The 15,178-nt window shown below is 40.6% G+C and overlaps 1 protein-coding gene and 1 long non-coding RNA gene across 3 annotated transcripts in view; one reads left to right on the forward strand and one right to left on the reverse strand.

Moving 5' to 3' along the window:
• LOC121529109 overlaps window positions 1–15,178 on the reverse strand; it is a 43,404-nt gene that overhangs the window by 19,722 nt on the left and 8,504 nt on the right. The window contains exons 4-5 of one of the 2 annotated variants that reach the window (XR_005993557.1): window positions 6,858–6,984; window positions 4,283–4,361 (exon numbers count right to left, since the gene is read on the reverse strand). This is a non-coding gene — a long non-coding RNA (uncharacterized LOC121529109). Of the gene's footprint in view, window positions 1–4,282; window positions 4,362–6,229; window positions 6,353–6,857; window positions 6,985–15,178 lie in introns of those variants that run through there. The other variant, XR_005993558.1, reaches the window with a different exon arrangement.
• On the forward strand, window positions 4,754–7,856 carry pvalb8 (parvalbumin 8). Its single transcript, XM_041816803.1, has 5 exons — window positions 4,754–4,829; window positions 5,657–5,724; window positions 6,133–6,265; window positions 6,865–6,974; window positions 7,831–7,856. The coding sequence occupies exons 2-5, from the start codon at window positions 5,664–5,666 to the stop codon at window positions 7,854–7,856; spliced, it is 330 nt and encodes a 109-aa protein (XP_041672737.1). The 5' UTR covers window positions 4,754–4,829; window positions 5,657–5,663.

Below are 15,178 nucleotides of genomic sequence, written 5' to 3' on the forward strand. Positions count from 1 at the left end.
TGTCCTGCAGGCTCATAAAGAACGGCACCAATGAATAAATGATCGCACAGTAACAGTATAGTCTGTCAGGTATCAGCATGGCTCATGACATCATGCTCCACCATGTGGGTTTTAAAAAATCGCTGCCCTCGATCCGGTGTCCTCCCCAGCTCCTTTTTTACGCACACTTTGGAGGAGATGATTGAGTTTCTCTTCACTTCAAGCTCGTGGCAGAACTTTATCTGACGGCGCTCGCTGAGAGGCCCCATTAACAAGTTGGCACCGGGTTCCGAATTAGGAAAGGTTGACAGTGACAAACCACCGGAGATACAAGCTTTTACTCAATAATGAAAGACGCCACGGAGCAGCCAGAGAATTAAACTAAAGGCTGCCGGGCGTTCATGAAGCTCGTCTGTTCCTCTTAATTAACAAAATGAAAGTTTTTAACGATATCACAGACAAAAATCCACATGGAGTTTAATAAAAAGTGCTCTGACTTATTATCAGAGGTGGAAAAATAAAACATGTTCCTCACTTACTTTAAAGTACAGTGGGAAAACCCTGGTCTGTCCTCAGGTCTACGGTGGCCCTATAGGCCCCTTGTGTATATATTTCATAACTGCTAAAAACATTTTAACAAATCCAAAAGGCATCCCACAAAAGTATTTTTCTGGAAAGCAAAAGCATATAAAAAACATAAAACACAAAATATTTTTATTTACTGAAGAAAATAAAGTTTTTATAGAAGGTAAAATAATTTGCAGAAGGTCCATTATTATTATTAGTACTAGTAGTATATTTTTTTAGATTTCTAATTTCATTTTAAAATATTTTTTTTCCATGAACAGAACAATATTTTTCACTGATGCTAAAATATTTGTTCAAAGGGTAAATATTTAAATCATAATTATGAATAATTATGAATTATTTCTATTATCTTCAGCTGTAAATATTTTTGCATAAGGTAATTTTTTATGATAAAAAAAATTATTTAAAATTTAAGTGTTTTTTTCTTTGCTTATGTATATGCATTGTATTATGTAAAAAGTTTGTGGCATGGGGTAAAAAAATGTTTTCAATCTTAAATTTTTGCACATTTGACCTTTAGGGCCACCGTACAAGTTGTAAGATTTTAAATATTTTCAACCATTTAAATGCTCTGATTGCAAATGTTCCAGTTTGGACTGCAGATGGAATAAAACTATAGCTGCCAAATGATTAAAAAATGTAATTATGGGGCTCAGATGGCCTGGTGGTTCAGGTGGGCCCCAATGTATGTGGGCGGCCCGGGTTCAAGTCCGGCCTGTGCAAATTTATCACAACTAAAAAAGATTTTTCTTACAATTTTATTGAAAAAATGAGCTCCAAGGCACAGGAAAATCTCCTTCTTCATCGTGAAAACCCAGCAAAGCTCAAGTTTCATCAGTATTCTTACTGGTCACTCATGCATCCAACAACAGCAGGATAACTGTGTGAAAATGTGGGGTTTTCTTAAGTGTACAGAGAGTATCGATTGGCCTTTAAATAATGTTTAAGAGGATCTTTTAGCACCAGGACAACATCACCTGCAGCTCACGCTGGCCAGCTGACACGAGGAATGCCTGACTCCTGATGCGAGAAGGCTGACTGTCCATGGGGGTGGGGTGGGGGATGCTGTGCTGCTGCCTTTGGTTGCACCCAAGGATATCCCCGAGTGTCAGGTTGCAGATATTTTGGAGACACTTTGGGAGGTGACACCGATCGGTGGAGGTTGCATGCATGATGTAAAAGGCCAGTGGTGACCTGCATGTACCTGCATGACAGACTGTGAGGCCGTTTATTTGACCTGTGCACCTTTTGTTGCAGGTAAACTATTTTGCATGTCATGATGCACCTCTAACCTTTCTATAATTACTACTTCTTCCAAAGTAAATCAATTGGCTCCTTTTCCCACATCTTAAATGAGATTTATCACCTAAAATCCCCTTTTTCTTCTGGATTTTTATGCCTTTTTTTTGGTGGTGGTGGTGGTGGTGGTGGGGGGGCGGTACTTTCAGCATTGTGATGGTAGTTGTCCTTTAGAATTTTCACCTATGATAAGGTGGTGGTAAAAACTGCCACAAAAGCAAACAACACCATCAGAAAAATGCTGATCATTTCTTCATTTGTTTTTCAATGCTTGCCATATCTTCCTCCCTACATAAAAGTAGGGGCAAGGCAACAAAAGGCTGGAAAAGTAAGTGTCCCACATGAAGAAAATTGACCAGAGGAGCATTTTGCGACAATTAAGGATAACTGGCTACAGACCAGTAATGCACCTGGGTATAAAAGGAGTTTAGAGAGGCTGAATAACTCAGAAGTAAAGATGGACAGTGGTTCACCAATCTGTGAAAAACTGCGTCTAAAAGTTGTAGAACAATTTCAGAAAAACATTTCTCAATGTAAAGTTGTGAAGACTTTGAATCTCCCACCATCTACAGAACAAAACATCATCAGAGAATCTGAAGAAATCGTTTGTTTGTCTTCTCAGGGCCAAAGCTCATTTAAAGTGGAATGAGGCAAAGTGGAAAACTGTTCTGTGGTCAGATGAATCATCCATCCATTTTCAATTGAGGGTCACAGGGACGCTGGACCCTATCCCAGCTGTCATTAGGTGAGAGGTGGGGTATACCCTGGACTGGGGTATAAACAGGCACGCACACATTCACACCTATGGCCAATTTAGTGTCACCAATTAACTTAATGAGCATGTCTTTGGTGGTGGGAGTACCCGGAGAGAACGGATACTCGCACAGGGAGAACATGAAAACTCTGCACAGAAAGGCCCTGACCAAGGATGGAACCAGGAACCTTCTTGTGGAACAACTGGGTTGCATTAGTGTCTAAGGCGTGGGCAGCTCACACATGTAGAAAGGCACTATCAATGCTCAAAAGTAGATAGAGGTTTTAGGATAACATATGCTCCTATCCAATGTTTCTTTCAGGGAAGGCCATGCATATTTAAGCACGACAATGTTACTTTTCACCAATAGAAAACAATCGGCATATCATAAAACATCCGTCACAGAAGACCCAGGACTGTTAAGCAGCTAGAATGCTACATCAGACAAGAATGGGACAACATTCCTCTCCCAAAACGCCAGTAACTGGTCTCCTCACTTCCCAGACTTTTACAGACTGTTGTTAAAAGGGGACGGGATGCCACACAGTGATAAACATGTACCTGTCCCTACTTTTTTGAGATGTGTTGCTGCCATCAAATTCAAAACGAGCTATTTTTTTCATGAAATGGTAAAATATCTCATCTTCAACATCTGAATGTCCTTTTGGTAATAAAATATGGGTTTATACATTGTTTTACAGTGCCCCAATTTTTTTGGAAATGGGGTTGTAAATTCATAATGGACGTCTTAATCCCTAAAAGTAATTTCCATTTATGGCTCATATCTGATGAGGCCCCTGGGAGCATGGGGCCCGGGGCAGTGGCCTAATGTTAAAACCGCTCCTTCGTATGGTGTACGGCACAATTATGAGAGTATAAAACAGCATTGCTTGACACCAGCTTGCACCATGTTCAAAATTATAAGTAAAACCACAAAATTAAAATGTTCTCAAAGATTCTGTCAAAAATACTGTGTTTATATTATTAGAGGGGTGCTAAGATGAAATTAGGGGTACTTCAGCCTCACTAAAAATGTCTAAAATCACCACTTCCCTCATCTAAACTTGCATGACTGAGAGAATAACCTTCTTTTCTGGTATTCTGCTGCAGTGAACACTCTCCCAGGACTCTGCTTAATGACCCCTGCAGTTGTTGGTGTGTAAAACCCGCTTGAGGCCACAGATGCCCTCGAAAAAAGACAACCTGAACTGGTCATTTTGAAACTGGATAAAATGGACAAACTGGCGCCCAAACTGTTAAACTCCATGTCAGATTGAAGCTCAGTAATGTCACCTGTCTGACCTCCGGCTGCCAGACCTCACTCTAAATGATGCACTAAGTACCTGGGACAGTGCACATTATGCACCATCATCACCATCATGGCGGGTGACCTCGTGTCCCTTAATCAGCACAGTTGACAAAGCAATTTAGCCAGACTGTTCCCATGTTACAGAGTGAGAAGGTTCAGGAGCTCCGGCGTCCCTGACATTGACTGATGTGGGTTTAAGGATTACATTACAGATGATTTAGTTGGGAATAATCTCACCCCCATCTGTTGGGAATATGAATGGGATGTTCTATGTCCAGATTTGGACAGGTGAGCGCCAAAAAAGCAGCAAAAAACGCGCATGAAAGGTGACCTTATATTTCCACTGAACTCACCTCTAATGATAGGGGCATATTTGCAGCGGGATGTGGCTCAGATGTGCTCGTTTTGGGACTGCTGCCTGTAAAAGGATATCTGCATGAAAGGATGGGGGAGGAAGAGGAGGAGGAGGAGGGAGAGAAACAGAAACAGCAAGAGAGGGAGAAAAAGGAGAGAGATTGCTGTTACATTACAGCCTCCCTGCATTTACTGTACTGTATAATTCTAGAGGTGAGAGGAAGAGGAGGGGTGAGAGGAGGGAGTGGTGTAAGAGGGGGGGAGAAGAATGCGCTTTTTAACTTAATTTGCTATTTACAAGGGCGTTACAGATGTCCACGGTGCTGTCTCCGTGTCCCCGGGCGTTATAAATAGTAAAGGTTAATTAGTTAGCAGAGAAATTGGATCTGGGGCGGGCAGTTAGAACTTGATCCATAGACAGGTAACTCAAGCAATCCCCATTGTCACTGCAATCAGACCTATATAAATCCGCCTTGACAGACAGCAGTCACCACATAGCCTTACCTTTCTGCTGGATCACCGACCGGGCGAGAACCCCACAACACGGTAAGTTGCTAAGTGGATTCTTGGAGGTTGCATCTGAAGGAAAATGATGCTTTCGTCTTCTATGTTTAGCAGTTTTTGGATTCTCTGAATCCTGTGCGATCTATTTAGAGCACTTTGAATGCTGTCTAGTTGGATTAAGAGTAAAATAACTTCGTGCGTAAAAAGCGAAGACCAGTGCGTAATTTGGCGACAAAAGCCAGCTTGTTATGACGTTCATTTTCCGGGTAAGGAGTGCAAAGTTGCTCTAGATTATTTTCTTGCTTGCTTTTAGAGTTTCCTGGAAAGCTTCACTGTTCAGTTGGAACACTCTGGATGTATTAAAAGTGAAATATCTGCGTGCGTAAAAGGGCAGACGTGCGCAATTCGCCGATAAAAGCCAACTTGTTACAACGCACATTCTCTGCGCCAAGAGAGGCACATACTGAGTTGTTTTAGCTCATTTACAAGCTTACTTTCTTGGATTTTTTTTATTTGAGGATGTATCTGAGCTGCAAATTTTCCTGCACACCTTGACTGTTTATTCAGAACACTTTAAATGCGCCCTAGCTGGATTTAAAGTGAAATAACTGTGTGCGTAAAAGGGCAGACTTGTGCGTATTTTGTCGACAAAAGCCACCTTACATAAAGTCTACTCCTTTAAATACGTAGCATATTTTTAAAGGTATTTACATGCCGACTTTTATCTAAGTTTTGTGAAATTTAATGACTCCTCTGAGCAGTATCCTTACCTTTACACCCTTAGCTCTCCATCAATTGCAAGTAAGAGTTTGCTCACGTTCCTGGATAAATGTGTTAATAATTCACCACGCTTGTCTCCCTACATGCAGGAATAAAATGTCCCTCTCATCTATCCTTTCCGCTGAGGCCATCGACAGTGCTATCAAGGACTGCCAAGGTATCGTCTTCCATCAATATCATTACTTCTCTTATTCTATACAGTACATCTTCTGGAGCCTGTGTGTGCATGATAGTCTACAGGAAGACACTGGACGTTGAAATTAAAGATACGTGGAGTCATATGGTGATACTAGAGACACAGCTGAGGCTTTGTTAGGGGATTTCAGGATCAGATGTGGTGGATGTAGACTTCTTACTGGAGGCTAAAATAAACTCCATAGGAAGCGTGGAGGTGTAATGTCCACTTACTTAGCCTACTTACTCACATCTCTTCCTGTGAAAACATTTTATCTGACATAAATTGTTTGAGGATCACACAAACTTGACTAGTTAAGTTAAAAACAGAGGTTTTGTCATTTAAATGTCTCTATTTCATGTATTTCCTCACTTTGCTCTGCATTTTCAGTACCAGACTCCTTCTGCCCTAAAAAGTTTTTCCAAATCTGCGGCCTCTCCAAGAAGACACCTCAGGATGTGAAGAAGGTTTTTGGGATCCTGGACAACGATGGCAGCGGGTTTATTGAGGAGGAAGAGCTCAAGTGAGTGATTTTCTTTTTTCTTTAAATGGAGGAGAGATCTGCCCATTTTGGTCCTCTTTCCTTTCAGTTTCTCAAATGTATTTCCGCCTAAGAAGGAGTGCAAGGATGGGGATGTCAAATACACTTAAATCTTTCAGAGCTGACAGAGCATTTAGGACACATTTATGCATCCAACAGATAACGGACCTTTCCATATTAGTCTACTTGGAACAATGAAGATATAAAATATTTAATAAGTCTAACAGAGGACAAGTAGGCACACTTACCAAATGCCAGAAAAACGTTTGTGCAAACTTCATTTTGCCAAAATCAAGATTTAATCATTGTCACTTGCACAATTCTCTCAGGACATGCTGTCCTTTTTTAATAACCCTGCACCAATGTAGCTTCTAAATGTGGATATTTAAGTGTGACAGACCTTTGAATAAGCTAAAATGGCATGTTATCCATGCACATTTTAAAAAGTCCTTTTGCATCTTTTGTATGAAGAACACATTGATGTTTAGGCCTGAAATCTGCCTTTATGTTATTGCTATAAATCCACTTTGCCATTGAGAAAAACTTCCAACTCCCTGCTTTTCTCTCTCTGTACCTGGCAGGTTTTTCCTCCAGAGGTTTTCTCCTGGTGCTCGCGTTCTGACAGACAAGGAGACCAAAGGTTTCCTGTGTGCCGCTGATGACGACAGTGATGGGCGGATTGGAGCAGACGGTGAGAAAATCTGCACCATAGGGGGAAAAATAATATTAAATAATTCTCAAAATACTGGGGCATTTTTATGGGTTACTAAGTTACAGAAAGAGAGAAAATTATCATTTCTTAGTAAAATAATTTATGAAAATTCTTTGCAGACTTTTTGGACTATATATAAAATTTTATATTTGGTGTTTAATTTAACTATATAGATTATTTGTAATACAAAATGCTAATAACTGCAGGGCACTACAGTAGCAAAGCTAGGCAAGTTAATGTATATTGCACCATTCATAAACAAAGCAATTTAAAGTGTGTTATAAAGCTTAAAACCCAACATGTATGTGCACAAGAGGCATTAGAATACAACAAAAATACAATAGAAGCTATAAAAGATAAAAAGAAAATGACATGAAGTCAAAATAAAATCTTAAAGATGCTAAACATCCTCAAATTAGTTTACTCTACTTTGTGCACCTTTAAGTGTTCAAGTGCTCTAAAAAGTCTTACCTCCCTGATGGATTCAGAGTCCTTTGCTTCTTGCATAATTGAAATCAATTCTGTTCAATAGTCTACACCAGAATGTCTCCTCAAGGATTTAGGCTCACAGTTTGCCCTGTCTGTGTTAGACACAGCCTTCAGCTGGCCTAGAAGCCATGCTGGAAAAGTCAGCTGCTCAGAGACATGAAAAGTTGCTGCACATGCTTTTGGACTTAGCTTGCACTATGTCACTATAAACCAATCTTAAATCTGGTATTCAGTGTAACTGGACTGATAATCAGGATATAACACACTGAAATGTAATATGAAATATCATTTTTCTCTCTAATGAGGAGAATAATCCCATCAATCTGGTGTTTTGTTCTCTTTGCAGAGTTCCAGGCCATGGTCTTCTCCTAAACAACTTGACTCTGTCATCTCAATCCAACCCCCTCCTCCCTTACTCCATTGCTTCAAGGGCTCTGTTAGACTTCACTTTTCATCTGGTTAGATAAAATATTTTATTTGCAAGACTCACTTTGGTCCACAGACATTCACATCTCACTATGTTTGTAGTTATTTTTTCTTTTTCATACGTTTTTGACTGATGGTACGGCTGAATTTCCCAAATAAATGTACAATAAATTTACCAAATTACTGAGAAATAAAAGAATAAAATCCAGTTTCTTTGGTTCTTTTGGTTATTTATATTTGCAAGTGTATATCTTTGCATGTTTACGTATGATTTCTAAATAATTTAATGAAAATGCTGAAAGTTCATTCTGCAGAAGATGGTCTGATTAAAAAGGTTAGAGGAGGAAATTCACACATGCACATACTGATGTAGATATAAGCTATGCAAACATTGGTATCCTTTCAAACTTGGATCAAAACTCCTATCTCAGTGTTTTTCGGCTGAATGGCGATACACGTGATTTTTATATACAGTCATAAAAATTGATTGCCACAATACGAGAATTATAAAAGTTTATATGACTAGAAAAATATCAAGCAACACTGAAACTTGTTTGATATCGAGGCAACTAAAACAGAAGTCCTACACACACAATTTTGCTGTTTGAAACTTCCTGTTTCTAATGATCGTCAATTGCAGACAAACTCCCACCAGTTGTCTGACTTGAACAGAAAGATTGACAACATTTCTGTACATTCAGATTTTCAGAATTTACTACACAGTTAAAGACGATGAGTTTCATAATGACCAAATATCCATTATTTTAATCATTAGTGGTATCAAAGTACAGAAACCCAATTTTCTTTGGTCTTATTAGAACTAAGAGGGAGAAGTCATCGTCTAAATGGCACAAAAAAAAGTTGAAACATTTGGAAAAGTGGATGTAAGTGAAAAAGAGCAAAGGTGTGCCCATTTTAAACATTTCAAATCGTTTTGGAAGCTCACTGTTTGGCCTTTCTGAGATGCCATAGGACTAATTAGATGACACACCTGTGAGGGGAGGCTCACACCTATAGTAACCTCAATGATGTCCTGCCTCTTAGGCCCCGTCCACACAGAGACGAATTCAGGAGGATACGCAAAAGATTTTTGTCAAACCGGCGTTTCATCCACATGGAAACGGCATTTTGGGGGATTGTAAACGATACTTTTTGAAAACGCGTCCCAGAGTACACAAATCCGTAAACGACTACTGTTTCATCTCCGTCTGGACGGCCAACCGCATCTTTCTTGAAACGATTACATCACACATAGCGTAGCTCTCTTAAGATGCCCGTGTGGGTCCGGCCAAAACAACAATGGTGGTTACAGGGTTGTGTTCATGCTGCAGAAGCTACTGAGCTTATTATGGCTTTAACAGCAAAATCTGATGCTCTTTTACCACCACAGCGAAACGCATACACCAGATGTTCTTAAATCCAATGCCGAGAACAACCAGAAGGGTAACTAGAAGAAAGTTTCTGTCAGTTTTCTGTGATCTTCTCTCTTTTGGTGCATTTCCATGGCAGCAATACAGTGCCACGTACAGGCTTGGCATATGCACTACAGCGTTTTCAGTTGTTTTCAGTGGTTCTGTGCTTACGCAGATATTTACTGAAACGATCCTGTCTTTATGGAAAACTTCTTCAATACGAAACGGCAATATATCATTTTTGTCTCCGTGTGGACGGGGCCTTAATACCCGGTTAGCTGGGGAATGGGGGGCCAGTTAGAGAACATGAGGTAAGAATTGAGTAAACACTACTACTATGCAAAGGCTAATGGGGATCTTACTTAACTAAACTAAACTAAACTAAATGGGTGGTAGAGCTGCATGTCTTTTCCAAAATGATAAGCACTGTTATTCTGATCAATATTGAGATTACAGTAATAAAGCAGGATTATAATGTGTATTTTATTCTAGCATGTACAGGGCATTCAGAAAGTATTCAGACCCTTTACTTTTTCAGTTTTATTATGTTGCAGCTCCATGCTACAGTTGAAAAAATAGATTTTTATTCTCATAAATCTACACTCAGTACCACTTGCACATAATTTAAATTGGACATTATTTGGAAAGCACACACCTCTCTGTAGAAGGCCTCACAGCTGACAATGCCTATCAGAGCAGAAACCATGCCATGAGGTCAAAGGAACTGCCTGCAAAGCTCAGAGACAGGATTGCTGACAGGCACAGATCTGAGGAAGGCTACAAAAACATTTCTGCTGCACTGAAGGTTCCTTAGAGCACAGTGGCCTCCAGAATCTTCAAATGGAAGAAGTTTGGCACAACCAGGACTCTTCCAAGAGCTGGTTGTCCCGCCTAGTTTGCAAAAAACTCCAGGTGAATCCAAGTGGGCAGTTGTGTTTTAGACAGAGGATTGGTGGAGGTCTGCAGTGATTGTTGCTAAACTCTACAACGGTGGTAGCCATCGCCATCTTCTTCCAGTACAACAGAACCCCAACCATAGCTACCATGTTGTTCTGCTCAAATGATGCTGATTAGTCAGAACCATTTTCAGGTCTGGCACTAGATTGGAGTTTTGCAAGATGGATTTCCCTGACAACAGACATGGGGGCTGACAAATCTGTCTGTTTTGCAAGGTTTTAAAATCTGTAATAAAAGTAAGCTTTACTGTCGCTCAGGCCATTCCTAACCCACTCTAGCATGACTAACCCTGACCAGAAGTGGTATTTGATATTATTTAGAAAGTTTTTGCGTGTTTTTCCATCCTGACTGTCAAAGTTGGGACTGCAGTTTGAAATCAGGGCCATGTGGTAACCTAAAACAGAAGTAAATGTTGCACAAAGCCAGGTGTGTCTTTGAAAATACGGATTCTGTGTAAGGTGTACAGTATGTACAGTCCAGGTGTGTGTGCCTGTGAGAGCCTCTGAGCCAGCGCAGTGAAAAAGCAGAGGAGGAGGTGACCTTGATGACCACCTGAGTGTCAGTGCGGCTGGATCGAGTGACACCTGACCTCAGCTTTGTAAATAAACCCAGCTCAACACACACAGAGTCAGATCCACACCCATCCAGGAACACTAGCCCAGAGCATTTGCAAAAATCAAATATGAGATGAGGCGGACGGCCCTCCACGCAAACCTACAGGATTCTGCATATCAAACTCACGGACAGACGGGCGTGTTATCAATGAACGCCCTGGTGTGAGTGTGCATGGCAGTGTGTGTTTATGTGTGTGTAATGGAGATGCTAACTCAGCAGAACGTTATAGCCGAGAACGCCAGCACCACTGCTGGAGCATTGGCCTTGGTCAGACGATCATTTCAACATTTATTTAATTATTTTGTAATGATACTGAACATTTGAGTGAAAATTCATTCTTTTGTTCAAGGAGAACTTGGAGTATCTGGTAAACATGGGTAAGTAGAACAGATACGCACTGGATAGGTGGATGTTTTTACCTTTGGCAATAAAATGTGGTGCATTAAGATTGTCAAATGTTTGATACTACATTAATACTGTCGATATTTATATCCAATCCACTGTCCATAATGATCATATATTCTGTTTTGTTATATAATAAATATTCAGTAATGCAAAGTAAACAAAGACATCTCTCAACCTAACAACTGTAGTTATTCAAGTTTCTCGACAAAACCTAAATTTCCTGTCCTTATCATGATGGGGCAATGCTTTCTGGGAGATCCGCCATGTTGGTAGTGACCAGGGATGCGCATGGTTAAACGGTTAAACTTGTTTATAAAATTAACCATTAGATATACAAGTCAGTCAGACTAATTACCAATGTGTTTCTTTATAAACCAGAGCTTCAATCCTGGTCTGTAATGCTCTTTTAAACTGTGATGGACCTCCTGCCACTAGAGGCTGCTGTAGCCTGTCCGAGCTTTGCCCCGGCACTTCACCGGATGTACATAAATATTAGAAGCTTAGCAGTCAGTGTGTAGTAGGCAGTTAGCAGTTAGCATGTAGTGAGACAGTAAGCGTGAAGTAGGACAGTTAGTAGTTAGCATGTAACCAGAGATCCGGACACACCTATAGGGGATCAGACAAAGATCTCAGGCAGGGCTCAAAGCTTCATCTGCTGTCAAAATTATATTGACACATATCGCTGACATCAGGTCAAAACCTCATTTCCAAAATGCCAAACACCAATTTTCAGGGAGTTTAAAGAACTACATTTTTAAAAATAATCTAACACTTAAGGGTCAGAGATGTTTTTTTTTTTGACACTGCTTATTGGTTTAAATGGCCTCCACAGTCACTGGATCTCAATCCAACAGAGCACCTTTGGGATGTGGTGGACCAGGAGTTTCACATCATGGATGTGCTGCTGACTGAAGCAACAGCATCATGTCAATATTGACTGACATCTCTGAGGAATTTTTCCAACACCTTGTTGAAACTATGTCATGAAGGCAAAAGGGGGTCCAACCTGATACTAGCAAGGTGTACCTAATAAAGCGGCAGTGCATTTAGTGTATTCACTGTCAAGGTGTCTTAATGGCTGGTTTTATACTGAGATTTTTCTTGTATGTGTTTGTTAATTGAGGACAAATTACCACTATACTTCTTGTATTTCTAAGCCAGCTCAGGAAAGTTTGCACAGGATATATTCCTGAAAATCATTTCACTAAGCTGGCCACTTCTGAGAAAATAAACACTGACCCCTCTGACGTCTCTGCCTCCTCCCTGCAGCAGACTTTAAATAGCACACAGCTTTCTCACTCTCTGCATTTAGAGGATTCTCTGGATTTAAATTAACAACTACCTCACTGTTTTCCCGAGCATGAGAGGCGCCAAAATGCAGAGTTCCTCCAGCAGTTCCAGCTCAGCGTCATCTCAGTTACCTGTTCATTACAGAGAGAACCTGATTATTACAGCAGACACCTGCTGCTCACGGCTATGAGACGAACCCTGCTATTAGCCTGAGGTCTCGGTCACTAGAGGAGCGAGTGAAGTCCGAGCTGCTGCTGGATTCAGATGATGTGCTGTGGTAATGATAGAGGGTTTAACAGTGTTTACAGGCCTTCATCGATCAGTACCTTAAAAAAGAAATAAACGCATCTCCTTACTTAACCTTTACCTAATTTTTATGATATATGTTTATTGTTACTTTGCTTTGCACTAATGTCATGTGTTGTACCATGTCTTTCACTAGATCTCAGACTTCCTACCTGCTCTACATTTTACTTCATTGATGATTTTTGAGGATTAATTAACATTTAGTTAGACATAGCATGTTTTCTTTTGATTTTTAGGAGATTTTTCCAACTTAAATTTTTTGTCTTTAAATCTTATGTTTCTATTATTCTTGTCTTATAGTGTTTACTTTCCGTCTCATTGTCATGGCACCCTATTCTTGTTATTATATTCATTTCTTTCTGTCTCAGGGCTGCCAAGCTAAGCATCAATGATATGTGATTTAAAGGAGCCAGTTAAGGTTGTTTGTGCATCTGATTAGAATTCATCCTGGTCACCTCCTTTTGGAGGTCCTTCCAGGCATGTCATACAGGGAGGAGGCCCAAGAGATCACTCCCTCTTCCTAGGAACACCAAGGGACCCTCCAAGAGGATCCATCCATGAATGGATGGATGGATGGATGGATGAATGGATGGATGGATGGATGGATGGATGGATGGATGGATGGATAGATGGATGGATGGATGGATGGATAGATGGATGGATGGATAGATGGATGGATGGATGGATGGATAGATGGATGGATGGATAGATGGATGGATGGATGGATGGATGGATGGACGGCCAGATGGATGGATGGATGGATGGATGGATGAATAGATGGATGGATAGATGGATAGATGTATGAAAGACAGAACTAATGGATGGATGGCCAGATGGCTGGATGGATGGATGGTTGGATGGCTGAATGGATGGATGGATGGATGGATGGATGGATGGATGGATGGATGGATTGATGAATGACCAGATGGATGGCTGAATGGATGGATGGATAAATGGATAAAAGACAGAACTGATGGATGGATGGATGGATGGATGGATGGATGGATGGATGGATGGATGGATGGCCAGATGGATGGATGGATGGATAGATGTATGAAAGACAGAACTGATGGATGGATGGATGGATGGATGGATAGATGTATGAAAGACAGAACTGATGGATGGATGGATGGATGGATGGATAGATGTATGAAAGACAGAACTGATGGATGGATGGATGGATGGATGGATAGATGTATGAAAGACAGAACTGATGGATGGATGGATGGATGGATGGATGGACTGATACAGACTGATACAGCACTAATTAGATCCCACCAGATATTCAGATATCTAAATCTACTGTTACTACTCTCTGATCCTTCAGATGTGGGGTGATGGAGCAGAAGGGGATGAGGGGGCTGGTAGAGGGGGGAGTTACACATCCGAAAACGGGACAAGGTTGGGGAAGCCAGTTGGTAACACAAGCTAGAGGACACACAAAGAAGCTGTGACCCCTGTGGGTCAGGAGAGGCAAGCAGTAAACAGGAAGGAAATGTGAGCTAACAGGTCGACACTGACTGCTGGATGTGCTGCTGCCGGACAGCAGAACACGATCATGTGACCGGCAGATTACCTGGACAGAGGGCCAGAGAGGGAGGGAGACAGAGTTACTGGGAGGACTCAGCTATGAAAGACTGGGAGAAGTATGACAGACAACAGCAATATATATTATATATGTACAACTATTTCATTTTAATTTAGCTGCTAGGAGGCCTGCAGGATATGAGAAAATCTGCAGTGTGCGATAACGTTCCTCAATATTAAACAGAGGTGGGATATGAAGAGTGCATATTATTTTTTGTAAGTCTGCTTTTCAGCATTTAAACAAATCAACTGTTTTATAATCAAGGTTTCTCTCATGAATGCAGAATAATGACAGAAACTGGCATGTTGTTTTTGTACATTTTTCCTTGCCAACTAGGAAATAGACATCAGCCAATCAGTGCTTCTGAAAGCCTTTCCTGTACCTAAGAAAATACGAGCTCCCAGACCCAAACAAAAGACATTTTTGAACTATTTAATGTGTTTTACGATTTAAGTAAATATGTGCAAATCTAATTTTGATAGCCTCAGTTCAGACAAAGCCTCAGGCCCCTCTGTGAGATCTCTGCCTCCTAAGAATGTCTGATCTTTATATCCTTAGTTACGTTGCACAGGAGGGGGTAGGAATTTGTTGGAAAAGGATACAAAGTACATAAAAAGCAACACAAGGGTTACAGATATCCATTTATCACAAAAATACTAAACTGTATTTTTAGAACAATGTTAAAAGTACATTTT

The sequence above is a fragment of the Cheilinus undulatus genome, linkage group 21, assembly GCF_018320785.1.
Source record: "Cheilinus undulatus linkage group 21, ASM1832078v1, whole genome shotgun sequence".
NCBI lineage: Eukaryota > Metazoa > Chordata > Actinopteri > Labriformes > Labridae > Cheilinus > Cheilinus undulatus.